The 21835-nt window shown below is 44.2% G+C and overlaps 1 protein-coding gene across 6 annotated transcripts; it reads left to right on the top strand.

The window, feature by feature from the left end:
• The first annotated feature begins 638 nt into the window (after positions 1-638).
• Positions 639-21506, top strand: LOC143376529 (RUN and FYVE domain-containing protein 2). Of its 6 annotated transcripts, none has more exons than XM_076826999.1 (12): positions 639-872; positions 3809-3987; positions 4058-4167; positions 4896-5103; positions 5204-5367; positions 5461-5623; positions 5699-5815; positions 5936-6076; positions 8810-8907; positions 12147-12363; positions 13263-13508; positions 20708-21506. In XM_076826999.1, the coding sequence occupies exons 1-12, from the start codon at positions 683-685 to the stop codon at positions 20846-20848; spliced, it is 1974 nt and encodes a 657-aa protein (XP_076683114.1). In that variant the 5' UTR covers positions 639-682; the 3' UTR covers positions 20849-21506. The 6 variants fall into 6 exon arrangements, 5 of the variants coding, with proteins under 5 accessions (XP_076683114.1, XP_076683116.1, XP_076683112.1 ...); XM_076827001.1 differs by lacking the exon at positions 639-872 and adding an exon at positions 897-1379; XM_076826997.1 differs by lacking the exon at positions 639-872 and adding an exon at positions 1397-2811.
• The last annotated feature ends 329 nt before the right edge of the window (positions 21507-21835 follow it).

Here is a 21835-nt window from a genome sequence, read left to right as displayed (position 1 = left end):
CTTTAGCTTCTCAAAAAGCTCAAGTCGTTTGGACCAATTTTAAAAATGTTATGCGATTTTAAAGAATGCACGATTTTGGGTGTGAGCCACTGTATGTAAGAAATCAAGTAAGAAATCAATAGAATAAACATTCCTCCCAATGGTGAATTGGTCAAGAAGACCCGGATCTTTAGCCTCTAAAATTACCATACGCTGACATCTACACATTCTCATATTTAGGGACTATCCAAGAACAAATAGGTATACAACAAGTGAAAATATATTATATACCTACTTACAGAAAATAAGAAAACGGAGAAAATGACCAATTAACCGAAATTCTGTCTCTAATAAGTTTAAAGCTTCGATATCGAACTTATATAGATAGGAGCAAGCGACGGTTTAAAATCTCAGTACAGCATCTCCTTCGTGTTTCATATTTTCGCCACAACTCCTTAAGGTTCATAAATTCTCGTCCGCTGAATACGCTGGCAAAGAATATCAGCTCCCGAACCCGGCGACGTAAACGTATCTCCGCGAGGGTATAGATATTAGATACCAAGCTCAGCGTCAATCCCATCGCCTGTACCAGTCGGAGCGCAAGCGATCGCGCATGCGCGAAGGCAGCCGTACGGTTCGTCGGTAAGTACGCGCGCGAACGTGCGAGCGAGCAAGCGTGCTGGCGTCTAGTGGAAACGTAAACATGGCCGCGGAGAGTGCCGAAGGTTTGCCAATATCTCCGTCCGAGAAATCGTTGACGAGCAGTACAGTGTCCGAGGAAAATGAGAAAATCGTGTCGCGATCGCCGTCGACTTACTCCATCAGGGAGGACAAGTGGCCGGACTTGGTCGTATCGAGGCCTAGAAAACTGGACGTCTGGTGGTTGCCGAGGCGTAAGTACCTATCGCCATTGCTGCATGCAAGCCGCACAGGTTTCGGCGCGCATTTCAAACGCTCGCTGCGCCGCTCCTTCGTTTGCGCGTGATTTTCGTCGCGTACGCTTGTTGTTTACGCTCGCGCGCGACCCCCGTCTCTTCTTTTATCAGGAAACGTGTGGTTAATAACTGAGAAGGTTGCGTCACGTGATCATCAATGGCAATATACGTTACAAGACGCGATACGTATTGTTTACCCACGTTACGAGGCATTACCGGCGCGATTGCTGTGGCTTCGGATAGCTACGATACGAACGACGGTAACCCAATACGGTGCTCGGTGAATCAACCATGCACAGTCGCGTGATCAACTTGTTAACCGCGTTAACCGGCTTCGAGGACCCGCCTTGCGGTTGATAGTTTTTCGTTGGACATTGTATAATTGATTTCACATTGGAAGTATTCTAATTTAGGGATTTGCGTTTGGGACGTTACACTGAACTTGAATAGGTGCTATGAATTACGGTAAGTTGAAACAAGGTTAGTTATAAGGTTATGGTGTATGTGGCTACGGTTTCCTATGTGTAAGTGGGAGGTCATCGAGGGACATAGAAATAGATTGAAGTTTTATATTAACTTGTAATCGACAGTAAACGATCATTGTATGTCATGGAATAAAGTATTGCGGAAAAGAAAATTGTAGTTAATGTATGCAACCTGTATTTAAGTTCCCGTTAGATACACATGTATGTGTATATTCGTAGTTTCCTACGCTATCGACATTACTGACTCGCCGATAGGTGGCAGAGCGTACTAGTCAGTACCTCGACCTTGGTTATTGATTATCGTAGGTGGAGGTAAGGTCGGCGGGAAAATCAATATTACTATCCGCCGGCGAGCTCGCCATTTTCGTCGTGAGATTTTTCGTGGACGTGCAAGACGCAAAACACCTTGCTCTCCACGCTAGTGTGTCCGTTCCTGTAATGTCTCGCTAACAAGAGTCTGGTCAGTGCAACGTCAACTACGATGTAGCCATCAGCCGTGCGCGAACGAACGTTTTTTTCCGCTTGAGCGAAGGTTTATTTCCATCGCTTCTACCGCAGTGTCTATATTAAAGCTCCAGCGCAACTCGAGTTACTATTCCAACGATTCACCGATATCCGCATCGAACAAATCCCACGCCATCGGCTTCATCAGAGGGAGCCGTTCGGAGTATGTACACCGATCCAAGTTGGATAGCAAACGAAAGCAGAGCAACGATAAACAACGCATTATCCAAGTTTTAGATTCGGTGCATCATAATATCAGCTGATCGAAGTCATCAAGGAACGAGACAAATATAAAGAATGGACTGACTTATCCAAGAAAAGATCGTTCAGTTGAGAACCGCTGTGGAAGAATCCATTTCTATTAAACAAATTTGTTTTTCTCAAATTTCTGAAGAAATTTCGTGTACCTTGGAACATTCTTACCTGGCGAGGTAACACTTTAAGTGGTCGATACCAAAAGGACGCTTGATCACTTGGGTACAAAGGGTACCCCGTTTTGGGAGTGGGCTAAGGAGGATCTGATCGCTTCGAACGGTCTTCTATGCGGCAAGAATCACAAAACTTTCTGAAGATCAGGCCACCAGGCGACCACGCTGGTGTGCATCACGTAGGGGTCATGCTCGAGGAAGACATGGCTGGTGCCCAGGACACGATATACCTGTGCAACTTCCGGGTGTCGGTGGAGGGCGAGTGGCTGTGCCTGAAAGAGCTCCAGGATGTGGAGTTCTCGTTGCAGGAGTCGATGCAGCGGTCACCGTCGCCGCCCCTCGCTCTCAGTGGTATTAATCATCCTCACCATCCTCACCATCATCACCACCGTCACCGTCAGCAACAGCTTCCCGATCAGCGAGAGCTTCGCGATATAATGCCGTCCAGTCCGCCGCCATTGCAGCACGTCTCCAGCTTGTGTCTGTACTCGATGTTGTTGCACTAGCTTCACTATGTCTCTCCTCGATTCTCTTTCTTGGGACTTGGGCCGACGCTTCGCATTGACGCTGTCCGATCTAAATGGCGGCCAGTTTGGCCTACCTCTGCTCCTTGATTGTAACATGGCAATCGATCTGACGCATCGGGTTCAGCTTTCGCTGTGTCTGGTACTATCGTTGATTGGGGTAATTAGGTGTGCGAGGGGTCTACTGGGAAATTGATTGTAATGTCTTTAATGGGAGGGTTGATTGATCTTAGGTTATTTTTATAAGTAGTGCAAACAGATATCTTTGTTTTTTTTACCATTTTTTGTTGTATTATGACTAGCGTTTAGGCTTTCTTCCTTTTTCTGTGGAATTGTTTGGGTTCTCTTTTGAGAAACTTTTTGGGGTTTACCTTGTTGCTTGTTGGTTCGAATGCCTTTAGAAATGAGGGAATACTTTATAGGGAATAGTAGAAGAATATTCTACATTCGTGCTTAAATTATCAGCATTATCAGCATAATGATCATAATTACGAAACAGCAGTGGGCTACCCAAGAAACACTTGTCATTCATTGATAACAAGATTAGAAGATTTCCAAATTCGCGAAGCACTAGAATCAATTTCCTGGCAGACCTGGCTCATCCGACATTCCGATCAACAACGTTCCTGCATGGATTCTGAACCGATGAATCCTAAAATTTCTTTGCGCACAGCTGAACAATCGAATACATATTTTAGTTTCCGGCGTTTGATCGTCTTTTCTCTCCATTGGCGCAGCTACTTCTTTTCCAAATAATTTTACGTTGCGCTTCTTCAGTATATCTGCACTCGCAAAATCATCTCCATAGTAACGGGACGGCTGGTGCGTCCTAATACATAATACTTAAATAAGAAGAACACGAACAACGATTGTCGGGGAACGATGGTTCTACGTGTAAAGGGAAATGTGTACCTTGCTCTCGCAACTGGGACAACAACCTGTTGTTTTTGCAGCACGGGATCCGGTGATCATCGAGAGGAGTAATCTCGTTAACATTTCGAAACTGATCGTGAAGGAGCTGATCGAGACGTCATTGAAATATGGTCGTATGCTCGACTCCGATCATATGCCGCTGCAGCATTTCTTCATCGTCCTCGAACACGTGCTCAGACATGGTTTGCGACCAAAGAAGGTAAACGGCACCTTCGAGGAGTATTGCTTTGGGTACCAAAGGACACGGCGCTAATTGCCTTCGATTTCAGGGTCTCCTTGGACCCAAGAAGGAGCTGTGGGATATACTTCAGCTCGTTGAGAAATATTGTCCCGAGGCGCAGGACATTACGTCCAGTATTCGTGATCTACCTACTGTTAGGTATAAAACAATTTTATCTTTACCTGTAACTAACATTCCACGTGTCCAACAGTCAAAAGCTTGACCCTGACACGACATGCAACTGTTGCTTAAGCTTCAGTCCATGGTTACCTACGAGTAATTGATGTTACTTAGGAATTGGAAATATTTGAAATGGAATTTAAGAATTCTTTCAGATAAGACGTTTGAATGGGACTTAACGATTCAGTAGCTAAGAGTGAGACACTGATGGTCCTTGGATCACGGGCACACGTTCTGCTTCTTTTGATTTTAATTTAAGCTTTCATTTATGCTGTCAGTGTCTCAGTCATTACAAGGGAAAGTTATCAAAGTGATGTACCTCTCATATCTTCATAAACTTCATAGATCTGATTTCTTTTTTGCAAATTTCAATTTTTATACCTCACAATAAAAGAACATATGACTAAGATGCTGGTATTGAGTACCAATTCGGAGGATCATATTCACTACATATCACAAGTTATCACACATCTTCCTAAGATCTATGAAGCTCAAAGCACCAAAATTCATCATCCATAAAATAATAATCATCTACCTATACGATATTATTATTAAATCTTCAACATTTCAATTGGCCACAGCAAACTTTTTATATTCAACGCGTTCCACAAGGAATTAGGTCAATTGCAGTCTTTTAGGTCATCACTCTCACAACTACCAACAGATTAGAGAATCTATACAGTCGTCGGCCGTGTTGACATTTTCAGGACTGCCATGGGTAGGGCGCGCGCGTGGTTGCGCATGGCGTTGATGCAGAAAAAGCTCGCGGACTATCTGAAAGTCCTGATCGATCACAAGGAGGACATATTGTCCGAGTACTTCGAGCCGGACGCACTGATGATGAGCGAGGAGGCAATCGTCATAATGGGCTTACTCGTGGGTCTGAACGTGATCGATTGCAACTTCTGCGTGAAGGTCAGTCGCGCGTAAAACCCTAACACCCTGTCTACGTGACGGTCGCGTGCTTCCCCGCGAATCCTCGCGACACGAGGACTGATTGCGTCTGTTGCGACAGGAAGAGGACCTCGACTGCCAACAGGGCGTAATCGACTTTTCGCTGTATCTGCGCAACAGCAATCACATACCTGGCGAGTCGCCCGACGAGGAGGTCGAGAACGACAACATGACCACCGTTCTCGACCAGAAGAACTACATCGAGGAGCTGAATCGGCATCTAAAGTAACCATCTCACTTAATCGCGTCACGATGACAGCTCGGAGGTATCGAACGGCCGGGATGCTACAGGGCTTCTGTGTTTTCCGTCGATTTCAGTGCGACCGTGACGAATCTCCAGACCAAAGTGGAGTCCCTGACAACGACGAACGCTCTGATGAAGGAGGATCTCGCCATCGCCAAGAACAACATACTGTCGCTTCACGAGGAGAACAGGCAGCTAAAGAAAGAGCTGGGCATTGAGGTGAAAGACCCGAACGAGGTACGATCTTCGCCTCGGTGCTCCCTGCTCCCCTTCGATCGGCGCTTGTCAAAAGCGGAGTGTTTCTGGTTGCAGAACGGGAGAGCCCCGGTAAAGATCTCCGAAACGACAGCGGAGAATGAGGAGCTGAGGGGCAGGGTGGAATTGGAAAGGAAAATGCGCCAGGACCTGGAAAAGGAGCTAGACTTACAGGTGGATGAGAATTTTTAGTATACCGGCTGTTAACTATTATATATTTCGATAATTGGTTTATGAAAACGAGGAGGGGGTGTTTAAGTCGGAGAGTTTGACAGATTAATTTTCCTCGAACAGATTAGTATGAAATCCGAAATGGAGGTGGCTATGAAATTGCTGGAGAAAGATATCCACGAGAAGCAAGACACGATCATATCGCTGCGGCGACAGCTCGACGAGATCAAACTGATTAACTTGGAACTGTACACGAAGCTGCAGGTGACGAATCCTACTCCCTTTTCTGTTAATCGTAACGCGGTATGCTTCGTAGGCACCGAGATCTTGCTGATTTAAAAGTATTTAGCGTCCAAGCAGAGTCGTCCGCTTCCCGCTGCACAAACTCGAGAATTTCGCATCGATCACGAGGCATGCCCTCGTTGCGATTACTATGCCTTATTGCATACCATTAACTCGCATCTTTTAAGCCAAGGCGCATCAGAGAGGCTGTCTGACAGTATCTGTTCACCTGTTTTGTTTTAATTCGATGAGCATTTCAGATATTACCGAACCTTGATCCCGCTTAGAAATTGTCCCCCGGCGACCTGGTCCCTTCAGCCGGGGGATTCGGTAGGTTGATGAAATCCTTTGTTTCTGGAGATATTTCCGTTATAGGAGTGTGAGCACGAATTAACGCAGAAAGGCGAAATGGTGAGCCGTCTACATGCGAAGACGAATCAGATTGGCCAGATCCTGCACAACCTCGAGAAGTACAACCACATGAAGGAGATTATCCGTAGCCCCCCCACGCCGAGTAGTGTCCCCAAATCGATTTTTAACAAAACCAGCCCCACGTCACCGCGGGGCTGCCCGCCGGGTGACGATCGCGGAGCCGACTATCAACAGATGGGTCGTAGCCATGACAGAATCGTTGAGAATACTCGGCTATTCAATAAGTACCACCCGCAATCCAATAACGGTCGATCCTTTAATAATCAAGGTTCCTCTAATAACGGCAGTAAAAGGGCGGAGGTGGAGAGTAAGCAAGAAGCTCTGAGCGACAAGGAATCGACAAAGTCTGACGACACTTTGGAGCAAAGTAAATGCAACGGCGAGGTTCCTGTGTTGCCTGCGACCACACAGGAACAATCGAACGCATAAACGCAGCCTTTCGTAAATGGTTTTTATACTACACGTCTTCAAGCTTCGTCTAATATCGCGACTGAACGAACGAACATGAGAAGCAACGATTTCGTAACACATTACACGTTTCTGGGACGTCCAGTGACATTTAATAGAGTGTCTGTATAATTTTTGGAAGTTCATTCTGTTTTATATAAGTCTTCTCGAATATGTAGTTGTGAATAGTTTTTCATTACCCTTTGATCTCGGTGAAATGCTTAACCTTTAGAGGGGCGGGATTTCTTCATTGAAATTGTAAATTTTATTTACTTAAAATTTATGCATATGTACCACCAAAGTGGCCGGCAAAGTATCCAAATTCTTAGGTCGCCACTATAGTGGCCAGCCCGGCCCTCTAAAGGTTAATGAATTGTGCTTGGTTAAATTAAAGGAGGAAGAATAATTATATTTATATGTATAATAATAAATGCTTTGCTATTAAAAACGCAGGTTTGTAGATTCAGGGGAGATAATAGTTTCTACAGTTATTTATTTATATATTTATTTGCGTACAGTGTTGCTGGACTGCCCAGAATCATCACACGTACACCTACCACTAAACGAGTATATCAAATTATCACTTAGATCTTTCACATTACGGAACTGCATATATCTGGGACGTATAGGAAATTACCGGAAATTTATTCGACTATTTGACATTTAATTATCTAGAAATTCATGCATCAGTAAGCTTCTGATAAAGTGTCCATCAAGGTGTGTGTTGATTGAGACACTCTATAAAATTAGCTGCGCTCTGTTACTGCATAATTGCGCCGTTAATGAAATGGCTATTATACACATACACAAGCAACTATTGATGACAATAATGTCGATAGAGATTTTTACTGTACCTCGCCCTTTGTAATACTAAATTGCTACCCGCTCCACTTTCCGTTCAGCTATTAATACGTTCATTATTCTGCATATAGAGTGTCTCGAGTATTTGATTCGAGTACGCCGTGGGATTGACCGACGTATTCCATGAACATTAATTATCCCGCCGTATTATCAGCAGTCTTTCTCCGCCCCATGATTTATCGTTGAATATCGCCACGTTGCAACAGATTCGTTTATACCAGTGGCGCAACTAGGATTTAATCTTTTAATGCAAATTCAATAAAATTCATTAGGTGATTAGAAGAATTTATTTAAGGAATAAAATCCCGTTTTCTTTTCTTTTTACAAAGACCCTTCTTTGGGGGTGCTCCTTGGCCCTCTCAGGCTGCGTCACTGGTTTACATACATACGGTACTGGAAATATTTATCGCACCACTCGAATATTATTATTAGCAATAGGAAAATATTATTGCAAAATTTATTTATTCTAAAACTGGCTCACTATCTTGGCCAAAATATTTTACCAATCATATTGCTATGAAAATTAATACTAATTCGTCCTTATTACATCATAAAATCTACATTGCGTTAGATTAAATTGTAAAACTGTGCGTGCTATGGAAATTTGAGAGAGACGCGATAAATATTTCCTACATATCTGTTGTACACGTTATAAGAACAATACGAGGAAGACTGTTGTTGGTTGACAGGCGATCAAATATTCTTCTTGAATCCTGACTAATTGCAGTCAAATTAGAGAAAGTCATGCAGCATGCTTTCTGGATTAAATTTGATCCTGGTACAGTTTAGTGTGCTTCAATCCATTTGGACGTTCAATCTACGCTCAACCATTACGCCATTATTGTCGCAGGCTGATGTACCGTTGCCTTCTGTCCCATGTAAATCACATTTACAAGCATTGTGCGATTTCAGGGGCGCACGTAACCGAGAAACCGAGTTTCTTCCCGCTTTTTACTGAAACAGGATTCATTTCAGGAGTGCGAAGGGTCACTTAAGCATAAGACAGAACTGATCACTAAATTGGAGGCTAAGACGCTATCAATGACTGAAACCATCCAAAAAATGGATGAAAAGTATGTTTATTTGTCTTTCATTAGTTGTTAGTTATAACATAAGCACGACTGACTCGTCAGTTCTAGGTTTAATCCCGATACGGTTGCTACTTTGTTAACTCAATTATAATGGCCCCACCACGTTACTAACAAAGCAACCCTCCTCCCCCCCCCCCGTGCCCCAAAAGTTCTGATTTTAGTGGTACACTTCCCAAACTTTCAGAGGAATTCGATTTAAATTGGCCCCCTTTCAATTTCGCAGCTTCCATTAATATTCGAATAATAACAAGAACTGCTAAACAAGATTTTACCAATTAGTTGTGTACACTTCGCATTTTATATTTCATTTTCTGAAAGCTGATCTAACTTTTCAGACTCGAAGAAACGTGAAAGACGAAACGTGCCCAAGATTATTGTGACACTTGTCCACGATTACAGAGAATCAGAATTTTTGGGCCTCACGAATGATTTTCGTTTTACCGAGCCTTATCGTTTCGATCTCGTCGCGCCTTTTTCCCGTAAGATGTCTTATACGAAGGTAGCAGTATAACTATATAAAGATGGCAGGAATATAATTAAAGTATCCGCGTTAATTGTTCTAGCATTTATGTACAAATATTATCGTTGTGATAAGAAACTTTCTATCAGCCGTCGTCGGACGATTTCGGCGCGGTTCTCGCAGAGGAATCCCTAGATTAGCGACGGCTGTAATTAGAGGTGATTTATTTTTTACTTAGGCATCGCGCACGCGATCGTACTTAGCTTAGAACTAGTCGAGACACCTATTAGAAAGCAGATTGACTTGCCGTTAACGGAGATGCTGGCAAACCTTCTCTCAGCGGCTAATTCGATAAGATTACGTCTGCATACGAATATTAATGTTATAGGGACATCCATGTTTTTTCCCGCAATAACTGGTAGATTTATACCTTGTCAAGTAACGAATCGCTGGAATGGCTCATTCACCTCACCAGGCGTAGAAGCATAAAGATATGGAGCTTTCGGATTGATTGCCTCGTTCAAGGACTTGTACTTTTGCTTCTGTTCCTTTTTTTCTTTCTTTACCATTAATTTGTACGTCAATTGGTCACGATTGGCGGTGTCCGGTTAATCGGGGGTGAATTGTATTTCAGGAACTGACTTGCGATCATTTTTACCATCACGTCACGCTTTTTAAACGTTGCGTCTGTTGGTTTTATTTTGCTCTACATTTCGTTCCCATATCTGTACAGTCGTTTACTCTGTTTGTGAAACAACGGCACGGCCGTTCACGTGAGGGGCTCACGAAGTAAACGTGCCATACTGTCTTTAAACTATAACTATGTATAAGCATCGAGCAATGGTCGTTATAATGCACCGAAACACTACGCGTGCTTGTACCACTGCAGCGAAAAATAAATCTGTGACAGAAAACCGTTTGCATTTGATTACCCTCAGATCATCGTCGACTGGACCTTAAGCCGCCATCGCACGTGACGTTGCCGCAGAACGTACTTGAATTAAATCAGCCGTTTCCTTTAAATCTATTTATCCCCAGCTCCCTTTGAAGAATATAGAGAATTCTGAAAATTTTAATGCGCAAAGAATCGATAAAGTCAGAAAATGCCGCAAGGGTTTTGTCATTAATCTGTACTCACGACTGAACAGCAATTCACTCGGAGTGAAATAAATCTGAAGAGAACAGTAGAGTTAGCAAAGTAATTGGGATAATGAGGTCTCAAGTGGGAATGCGGCTTAAGGCAAACGTGCACTCTTCCTATATCTTTTTGTTTGTTACTCTGACTTTTCGTATTTAATTTTCAACACGTTCTAGACGTGAATCGATAACAAAGACCCCACGTTAATTTTTCTTTTGCTTTCATTTCTCATGAAACACGAGTATAAGAATAATGTGGAAGGTAAGTCGAATTGTTTTTGCTGTATCAATGGCCGGCTTATGAATTCAAAGGGGGATAAATAAACGAGCGAGGAGATTCCAAGATCTTGTCGAATTTTGCTCGAGGATCAGAGTGTATAGAGCCATTGAAAAAGCACACCGCCAGTTCCCTCGGTTGGATAACGATACTCCGCCATGAATAATCATGGAAAAACTTTCGACGAGACTTTGGTCCCGAGTTATGGGTCTCCGTTTTCGGAACTTCCTTTCGTTGCGAGGCTTAATACTTCTGCCAGCTCGAGCAGAGAAGCTGCGAGGAGCTCCTGAAATAAATTTGGTTTAAATCCAGTGTTCGCTAATAATTTACTCCACCTCTTTGTAGTTTTCGATAAGAGGGATTCTAGTTCTACGCTCAGAGGTGCAGGAATAAAATTAACCAGGCCGTTCAAATTAACTCACCGTCAAATGATCGCAAGACAGTGCCTTAAATACACGTTCTTCGTACGAGCTCAATAGAGATTAGGAAATCATCTTCATTGGCCATTCATTTCTCATGATTGATCAATTTAAGGGGAGGTGCCACCTTGGATACATGGAAATCATTGGTTTTGTTTGGCAATTTTTCCCCTTTAAATAATTAACTTAATAGAAAATCTGATCAACGGCATTTGTTATAAATCTTTCGAAGATAAAAAAAAAAATAAGCATCTAAAAATTTCAGAGACTATTCATCCGATTGACTTAAAGTTTTGAGACAAATCTTCCCTTTATGTTAGTCTAAAGAAAATATTTTTTAGCTACAGACATTTTTGGAACCAAATTTTTCTGCTAAAAATCACAATTCTTCTTCAAACTCACCAATCCCATAAAAATGTTTATTTTAAAATATCCGTATGTAGTTCTTTAGTTCATGTCATGTAGAAATTGAAAATTTTGTTTTTTTTTTTGCTTGGGAAAACATCAAATCGGTAAAGAACCCACAAACGCAGCGGCCGTAGCACCGCCATTTTGTTGAGAAAAAAAATAAACCAAAATTTTGTTTTAATCTTCAAGAGATGTATAATAAGTTCCCTTAATCGGATTTTCTATTCAGGTCATTGTTTAAAAGCAAAAAATTGCTAAATAAACCTATGATTTCCCTGCGTTCAACACGGCACCTCCCCTTAAACGTCCCTGATCACGCAAAAAGATTTACCTCTCGCAGTCATCAATCTCATATTTCTTCCATGAGCGAAGATCCGGTATGATAGTTATAAATGTTGGGGCGCGCGGGTATATTGTTAGGCGAACCGTGAAGAACCGCGCTTTCCAATTGTTTCTCACGAAACGCGGGAGAAGTGTCCTTTGTTCGATCGGTTAAGTACCAGCGGTCTGACTTAATCAGGTGCAAGGAAATGGACGGCGTGAGATCCGGCACGGAGGAGAGGGTGAGAGTTTTGGGGGCTGAAGCGGCCGAGAGGGAGGCGAGGGCGCACGGGGTTGAGAGGGAATTGCGACTGGAACGTGAATGGAGGACCTCCTTGCAGGAAGCATCGATTTCCAGCGCAGAGAAGATCTCTCAATTACATCAGGAGATTGATCAGTTGCGGCGGGTGTCCGAGGTACGTTCTGTGTCGCTTTCAACTTTCCTCTGTTCCATCTGCATACAGGGTGTCCCGTAACTAGCGTTGGTCAACCCGGAATTGGTCATTTTAAATGGAAATGGCAAGTTGAACACGTGGCGTGAGACATTAACAAGAGACCTGGTTAAAGTAATCGATGCTACTGATAATGGGGGTCATGAGAATTTAATTGCTTTTAAAGGGACTGCTTCTTAATTTCAAGTTTCATCGTTCCCTCCTATTTGAGTTAGAGACATTTAAATAGAGACGCGAGTTAATATTATTCCAAATGGGGAGGTATTAATTAAAGTACCGAGCAGAAAGACCGCAGCTCAAATGTTACACAGTTTCATGTACGAAACTAATTTGGAATAATTGACTTAATTTCATGGGGGAATTGTTTATATTACTAGGACACTCTACTGCGCCGTATTAAAATTTAGCAGCATTCAACTCCTGTGGATTGTCGGAAGCTTCCCTCGATCGAAAAGCTCCCGAACATAACCTCAAATATGAGTCCACCATTCAATTAGACCTCGACGGATAGAATACACATAATAAAGTGCATGGAAGTTTGCATAGCTCCCCCTATCAACAAACATTCCCCGCCTGAACATCGCCAGCAATAAACTTTCCGCGCAGACAGTCAGGAGACATCCTCTCCAGCCACTCCAGCCTCTTCCCCGGAACTTTATCAATCTTCCAGAAGTTCCCGAGCCCGAACAATCGAATCTTGTTGCTAATCGCCGTTGCGCCCCTGCTCGCGATCGCCCGCTTCCTCCCCCACCCCAGGAATCTTTCCAATAACAACCGGGCGTCCTAGCGGAAAATGGTGACAGTACCCGAGGCGGTGTCTCCAGGTGTCGAGCGTCTAATCCCAGCCTGATCTGTCGGTGCAGAAATACCTGGCGCTGCAGGAGGAGCACTACGCCCTGAAGGAGGTCTGCACCGAGCAGGAACGAACTCTGGAGGAACTTGGGGGACAATTGAGCACGGCCAAATTGGCGGCCGTGGAATTACGGGAGGCCGCTGACAACGCTCAGCAACAGCACCAGCAGCAAGAGGGTGCAGCGACCTGGGCGAACGATCGGCTGGTCACCCGTTGCAGGGCCTGCAACCGTGAGTTCAGCCTCACTCGTCGTAAGGTAATCAAACTTTTTAATTGCCCCCACGCCTTCCACCGCCCCCCGCCCTGCCCCTTCCAGCCCGCCCAGTCCGGGCGCGGAGACTCGGCTGAAAGCCCCGGCGTGGCGCGCTTAATCGTTCAATTATCCTTGCCACCCTGGAAATTACTGGTTCCACGGTCCAGATTTCTCCCGACCGGCTGTCCAAATCGGCCAGAAGGCGAGGCCCCTGCGCGCTGAACGATGCTGACGGCGTCGAGAGGTTTTATCGTGCCCCCGGTGTTACGCCTACCCCCGCCTAGCTGAGCCACCCCCGGGGAGATCGCTAATCGCGTGCGCCAGTGAGAACTTTGATGCACGACAGTTCTGTTATTAGAGATAACGCGGTGTATCGCTGTTAAGCCTTCCAATTACAACCGGGGCTCTGCTCCTTGCCCGCAAGCGCCCCCTTCCCCGGGGGAATGTCGGGATAATTGAAAAGATCCCTTGGTGGATCGTTGATTAGATTCTATCATGTGCGTGCGATACCCTAACGATCATCCTGTGTGTTTATGCCCGCTTCGAATTCGCCGCGTCAAGAGTTCTGCGAACGTTTCCTTTCGTTTATACAGCCCCGCGTTTGATTATGGTTATTATCATCATTATGCAAGATTAGCAAATCCATATTTATTTATTTCAGGCGTCATATTAATTAAAATATTTACTGATCAATTTATAGGAATAATGTGCATTCCTAAAAATGAGAATATTGCGTCAGAACTAACGAAGTCAGTACTTACCGCATTGCACGATAACAAAACGCAGCACAGCTACGCAATTCGACACTGGTGACTCCAGCCTGGAGTCACGTGAATGCATTATATAAAGCACTTGATGTATTCCCTAGATCAGATCCTTTCGGGGTGCAGTTGCGTGCATCGATAAGGAAGGGTAAAGAAAATTTGTGAGGGAGGGAGGGTTCCGCAGGAAAATGTATGCACGGCTGGACCTTATAGAATGTTTGTGCACGTGCACGATAGATTCGATTTACCGGATCTTCTCCACGTCTCGTTAATGGTATTGCCAGCCTTCGTCTTCTTAAACATGAAAGAAGCTTCCATTCGTTATTTCTTTCAACCTGGTACAAAGAAGGATATCTCAAGTAGCAATTGGATCGTCTCGATTATCATTTAAAGTCGTTCAATCAGGGCTCTAGTAATCATTTGAAAGCATTCAGATGGAATTGAAGGAAAATTGTGCCAGCTATTAATAGTATAGGCACAGGTGATTCTAAATTCGACTTGTTAGTCTGCGCATCCACACGAACGAGCCATATTCTTGCATTTTCTTGAAAGATTGACAGGCGAAATACAAGTTTCATGGTTCCTACATGTCCTTCTTCAGCTAACGTTATACACCGTTCGTACTACGATCGCGGTGACTTCTTGTGACTGACCCATGTTTTCGCATTCTCTTCAGATCCGGAAAATGACAGAGTTTTTACGACCGGTAGGTATTTTCTCTAACCCTTCTTAACTGAATACAATGTTCCCTTGACGTCAATATTAACATCACCAATAAAGCCAATTTCCCATTTACCAGAATTACCCCTTTCTCCACCTTACTCTAACTTCCAGCCAAACTATTGTAAAATGCCTATCGCGGATACCGCAAAGGTTCCTTTGTCTATAGCAGAGATACAATAGCGATTGCTGGCGCTGGCATGTGGCTCGAGCAATGTCATACAAAATCAAGAAAATAAAATAGTTAAAAAGCAAAAAATATTTTCATTTCAACTTCCCCACGCGGCAATTTCATATGCACCAACCTAATACTATAACACTTCCACCAAACATCATATTCCTATGCGTTAACATCAGCACCTAAACATTTTCCCTTACGTCGACCATCTACTTTCATCCCCAGCCGAGGATTCTCCGCGTTTAAAATCTCCTACTCGCAAAGTCCCGAGGGGCACGTGTTAAGGAATGCTCCCCAGCACCCTGGAGCTCAGCGTCTTACATATTTCCCAGTTTCCGTGCGTCTGCACGGTTCACCGGAAACGTTCGCCTCCGCCTCAAAGAGACCTGCGACAACCGGCCGCGCTCTATCGCGCCATCGCCCGATCCATACATACATGTAGCGGCGATTATGTGGAATGCATGCATGTCGAGCATGCATATTCAGCGGGCGTCGTGATAGAGACGTTGCTCGGCCCATAAAACACATTTAGACCGTGTCCTCTTCGTTTTTTCCCCGCCGCCGACGGAGGCCCGAGGAAGACACGGGGCATTACGGTGGGATGGCTCGGGGCGGCGGGGGGAGGGCGGTAAGTTATTGCATAATAACAAGCCAGTCCACGGGATATTCTTGTTACTCATTTTTCGCGACGTACGAGCATTAGCATACTGTTTAATATAGAATAGGCCGGCGGGCGAGCCGTGTGGGGTGAGATCGTGCTGGCGGGCACACGTTGTCCACCACCGATCCGTTCGATGGCGCACGAAGGATGCTCGTGAGCTGATTCCTGGAAAACCCGAAGGGAGTACGCAAGCTTGCGTACTGGGCACATGCAAAGGCATGCAAAACAATAACCCTACCTGTCTGGTAGCTGGCACCTGACGTGGCCAGCGGCGTTAAGATGGTAAAACTCCACCGTGGGGTGGTGTTGTTACGGTGAATTGCTGGGGGGTCGTTGTATACGGGGGTGTGCTCGGTTGGCTGGTCTAGATCAGTGGAAAAGATGTTGGAAATGAATGCTCAAAGGTGTTTGCTGATTGTGTCTTTTGCGTAAATTATTTTACTGGGTGGAAGTCGTGTATAACACCTTGTTTGGTACAATTTTCAATCCTGGTTTCTTAATATGTAGTACATTTGTGGCTTCTAGTTAAGTACACTTCATGGGGTGCTTGATTTTAAATTTTTGAAGCGATCGGATGTTTTATTTGGATTTTTAATGTCGTTTACATTCGTGCCAACATCGACACGTAAATCCTTCAACTTTCCATTGCATATCGCTGCTTTCATTACTTTATTTCGATTCTATCTGGGTAATTTATATGCCGCAGATTCATATCCTGTTTGCAATTAATTTTCTGTTAATTGCATCCTTGCGATCCGGAAGCCCGCGCAAAAATACCTTCGATTTTCGATCGTCCTTTGCCGAGAATAATCTTAATTAAATGTGAAATAGCAGGTCGATAATTAGTTTGCTGCTTTCTTTTAGAAGTCTTCGTTTAGTCAGAGACCTCGAAATTATCTGGTTGCATCCAAGCGTTCTGCGAAACGCAATCAGTCCATTCAATAATTAACTCTAAAAATTACGATCGCTGTGCGCGCGGCGTTATAGTCTAACCAAGCGGATGCTGCGGCGCATAAATTGCAAATTGGAATAAGGAGCCGCCGTCGTTTGCGATGCTGAAGCAGCTTCGTAACGTTCTACCTTGGACAATGTGTATCGATTTCGGCGCAGATGTTAATAAGTGAAACACGTCCACTGCAAACTAGAGCTGTTCGGGTACTCGAAATATTCGGGTACCTTGAAATGCGAACCGGGCGGGACTCGGTTTTCCGAGCCGAGTCGAGACCCTAACGGTTCTGGGTAACCCGAATATTCCGGGTAGCTCGATACTTTCGAGCCGCTCGAACGTGTTTCGGGCAACCCGACCGTGTCGGGCAGTCTGTTTTCTTAGAGTAGGTAGGATGTTTTATAAGTACCGAATGTAAATTAAACTACACAGACATGTAAATGCTCACGACCTTCGGAACACCGATTTGGACTGAACGTTGCACATTTATAGATGACCTTAAAAGTAATAATTTTGCAGAGTCATAGCGCGCACCTCTCCGAAATAAGGGAACCATTCACGTTTGAAATTTCTTTAATAGATAACTATTTGATTGCAAACTAAATGTAAAATTTAGTGTAGCTGAGTGGAAAGTTGGTTAGGTTTCGAAACCAAGGATTATGGATTCGACTATGATCATACCCCGCATTTTTTTCTCTTTTTTTTCTGTCATACTTTGTTTTGCAAATAAGTCGATACAAATAAATGATAATAATCGAAAATCGAAAATCGAAAATCGAAAATCGAAAATCGAAAATCGAAAATCGAAAATCGAAAATCGAAAATCGAAAATCGAAAATCGAAAATCGAAAATCGAAAATCGAAAATCGAAAATCGAAAATCGAAAATCGAAAATCGAAAATCGAAAATCGAAAATCGAAAATCGAAAATCGAAAATCGAAAATCGATGGTATTACCAGTAAGATCTAATGCTTACTGACATTATTACCTTTGGCAACAGAATCTCATATGAAATTACCTATTCAAATACAGAATTGTGAACCTTCAAACAAAATTTGACACGTTTCTTTTGTACCTACTTGCAGAAGCACAGAGAAGTTTATTTGAAATGTTTGAAGTGGAATCAGAAGTTCCATCAGAAGTTATAAATTTATCTTGTTCCTATCGAACCACGAGCGAGAAGACTAAGGATCACTCAAGAAATTTCATTCCCTCTGTAGTTCTTTCTGAGGTCGAAGTTTTTTTTTTATCAAGAATTCGATTCACCGTTTCAGAATACACAGAATTCTTATTTCAAGAGAGAAACAGCTCGCAGGTAATAAGACACGTTCAATTAGGTTAACGATCCCGTGAGGGGAAAAAAAGGAATCGTTCGTTCGTTCACGCGATTGCAGGGAAAATAACTGGGATAGCTTTCGTGGCACGAAGGCGAAACAACCTGAGGGGTTGTTTCCTAGTTTACCATGCTTTCGCATTACACAGTTGCGCCTGTCTCTCGGAACGTTTCATTCCGGGCACGACAAGGGTGATTGAACGTAATGGGTGAAGATCGTACGTTCAGTCCTGTCATAATAGTACAAATCTAAGTGATTGAACGCGTTACGGAGGCACCGTGCACAAGACCTTCTTCGTGATACAGATGTTAGAAGGCATTGGAATACATCGTCGATATCTCTCTCCGCCCTATAACTAGGTCCATACCTAGTTATTACGGTAAGATCTTTGGCTAGTTCGATAACTCACGTGGTGGCCTTCGAAGTGGAATTAAAAGTGCGCGCGTGAGTGTTTGGTGTATCTTCCATTACCACCTCGTGACAGGTTAGGCGTGGAATAAAAGGGGTAGTATTATATTTAGGTGTCGTAGGCTGAACTTTTATATCAAACTTTTATGTTGTACTTAATAAGCTCGAGTAAGGAACGAAAGTGATTATCTATTAAAACAAAACCGCGATGACTCTAAGGGGTGATTTCACCCCTTCATAGTGATTTTTCACAGAAAAAAAATTCTCTTTGCATACCCCAATATGCTCTACATTCACACGAAGTTCGTAATCAACCTCCAATTTTCCAATAACTTTCATTCCACACGCGCGTAAATTTATTTATAATTCTGTTATGTACACAGAGGGTCTTGCAGGATGTTTGCCATCTGGACCTTGTCCCTTAAATCCACCGCCATCGACACTAAAGGCACTGCGCCGTCCCGCAACTGATATGTGTGCCCAGATCTTAAATCGTATAACTAGATTCCCAGCAGCGTGTACATCCTGCCAGGTAGATCTCGTAGATCGTCCAGGGTGGATCATTCGGTGGACAGTATCTCTGGAATTCGATCGCCGGTCTGATTTATTCGCGGTGGGAAGTATCTGTAAGTAGGTATCCAGTTCCGGGAAGATAAGATGAACTGGAGTCAGGCTGTGGCCACGAAGTTCCCAGTCACCTATCCACCGCGTTTCGGTCGTAAGTCACACTGATGGGACGGTTCAATAATTAACTCCGCGAGGAAATCGGTTATCGGGATGATATTATTCGGGCTCTTACTTCCCCGGTAATAACCGGTGGCCGCCCTCCAACGAACAAGGGGGGTCGGCCATCTTACTTAGGGGATTCAATTTAGATGTAAAATTTAGTGTGGTGGTCGCGCCAGATCCGAGGCGGCGCGCCGCGACTCTCTTTTCCCGTTTAGGCGACGAATTCCGCATTATTATAATAGACCGTCGGTAATGGCTTGAAAATAAAGACCACCGGGTAATGGAGAAATCGCGGATAGTAGGAGGAGGCGGGCCGACGGGAGGACGGAGCAGAGTGAACGTATAGGCGCCATAAAGTTTCTCTCTTTCTACCTTTCCACCCCTCCCGTTTCATTCTAACGGTTTGCAAATCCCTGAGTGTTTCTTATTGTTCGAATGGCTCGAGTTCCCAATCACGTTCGTTTCCTTTGTGGATAGCCGTTCGTCCCCGGTGAGACGAAGTTGCCTGACAGTTAAGTAAGTAACGTCCTTTAGTCTGCCCCCTTCTTGCTGGAGATATTGGAGAGTTTGTCGTTTGGTAGTCTTTTTAAAAGTCCTTTGATTACTTGCATGAATTGAAGATAAGGTGTTTCCTTACTGATTTCCTTACTATCACTTTAATGTTTTCGGAGTCATCTTCCTTCCACGATTTCTGCCTCACCAGTTTACCAGAGCTGTAATTACCTGTATTAAGCACAGGTGTTTCAAGCAAACGTTAATGAGGAATCTCTCCCTATTATTAACGCGCCATCGGACGCTTGGCAAACACAGTTGCGGCGCTATCAGAGTATACTTTTAATGGGACGCGACTGGTTCCTAGTACCTTGGAACACTAGTGGAGCTTTTCAATCAGTTCCCAAGGGAATATTTCTAAACCCCTGTTCACAAGAAACTTTTCCTCATATTCAAAATCTTACTTGACGCGGACGCTTCCTTTAGAGACCACCCTCTGTGCACCTTGGCGCGCAACTTCAATCAAGGTGTTTAACGAGTCCTTTAGACTTAAAGGACGCCGATAAAGAGGGGAAGAAAAAATATTAAGCGCACTTTTGCTTGAAGTTGACTCAGGGACAATGGAATCGCAAACGGCCACTGCAAGAAGCTCGGTGAACTGTTGTCCGCGTGCCATCTTCAGGTGCAAGCAACCATTCTTTTCTAACTTGTACTAAGCGAACTTAACCCACAACTACCAAGTACCTTGCACAGCCTCTTCGCGTTCACATTAACGCAAAACACTTTCATTTTCAATCGCAAATCCCTTCAGCTCCAAAACGTGCTCTCAATGGATTTTTAAATATTCCTTACCACTGTACTTTAAGGAACCCCTTCTTGAGCGCTCCCGCCTGTACTCCACCCATTCTTGCGCCCCTCCGCTCTCCTCCAGCGATCAGCCACTGAGTCCGCACGATGCTTCCTGTTTCAGCATCACTGCCGGAACTGCGGCAAGATTTTCTGTAACGCCTGCAGCGACAACACCACGGCTCTGTCCACCTCGACGAAGCCTGTCCGAGTGTGCGACGAGTGTTACGTGTTCCTTCTTGGCCGATACTCATCCGCGCGCTAACGCTGCTCTCTGATCGGCCAGACAGCGTGAAACGTCCGTCTTGGACGCCAACGGGGGTGCGAGCTGAAAAACGACGAGCAGAGGGAAACGGAAGAAAAGATCTGATCGGCCAAGCGCACGCGGGCACGTACCGTTCCATAGGATCGTCCCTTCGACTGGGTTTTACGCGGACAAGTAATGAAGATCCTGCATCCTTCCAAGTCGGATTTCTCTGTACTGCGTGCGTATGTGTGTGTGTGAACGAAAGGCGCCCTTTGCGCGAAGGAATTCCGCGACTCGACGGGACGGTGCCAGCGTTGAAAGCAATCCTCTTTCGTCTGTTTCGAAGCACAATCATTATAATTGCCCACCGATGCGAACCTCGGGAGCCGTAGGATTCGAAACATCGGGGGACACCATGTTGCGTATATTCTGTTTAGAGTTTCTTCGTTTTCCGTTATATTTTTTTGTTTTTTAAGGATAGCGAGACATGACCTTGACGGTGTACGAGTGTTTTATATTCATTCAGGGGGCCACCCTCGGATTGGAGTTGCGGGATGTCGGGACTGCAGTCATGCTCATGCTGCAGTTGATTGAAACGCGTGCCTGTACAATGATATTTTTCGAATGACTCTGTAGCGCGGGAGAGATTTTATGCGAATAAAAGGCTGGTTTTATATTCCCTTTGTCGACAGTGCTTTGTTACCCACGGTGTATGGTACTGATCCTTTTTCTAAAAATTCTTGAATTTGTGTGTTGCAGGTTCGGTTGGTTATACCTGAGGAGAGTGCATGGAAATATCCCGAAGGATTTTTTTAAGAGTTAAGTCAGAGCGTTATACAGGGTGTCCCAAAATTGAGGGGTAATCCTGAGCATGCAAATCCTGATGAAAAAAGACATCGAAAAGTCCTTTACTGTTTTGGGATTCGAGGCTTCATTCTCAAGATATTAACAATTGAATATTAGCGGTCCAAGTTCCGGATCAGTGACCGCTCGCACGCTGCCGCG

The sequence above is a fragment of the Andrena cerasifolii genome, chromosome 14, assembly GCF_050908995.1.
Source record: "Andrena cerasifolii isolate SP2316 chromosome 14, iyAndCera1_principal, whole genome shotgun sequence".
Taxonomy (NCBI): Eukaryota; Metazoa; Arthropoda; class Insecta; order Hymenoptera; family Andrenidae; genus Andrena; species Andrena cerasifolii.
This window is presented reverse-complemented; position numbering and strand designations above follow the sequence as displayed.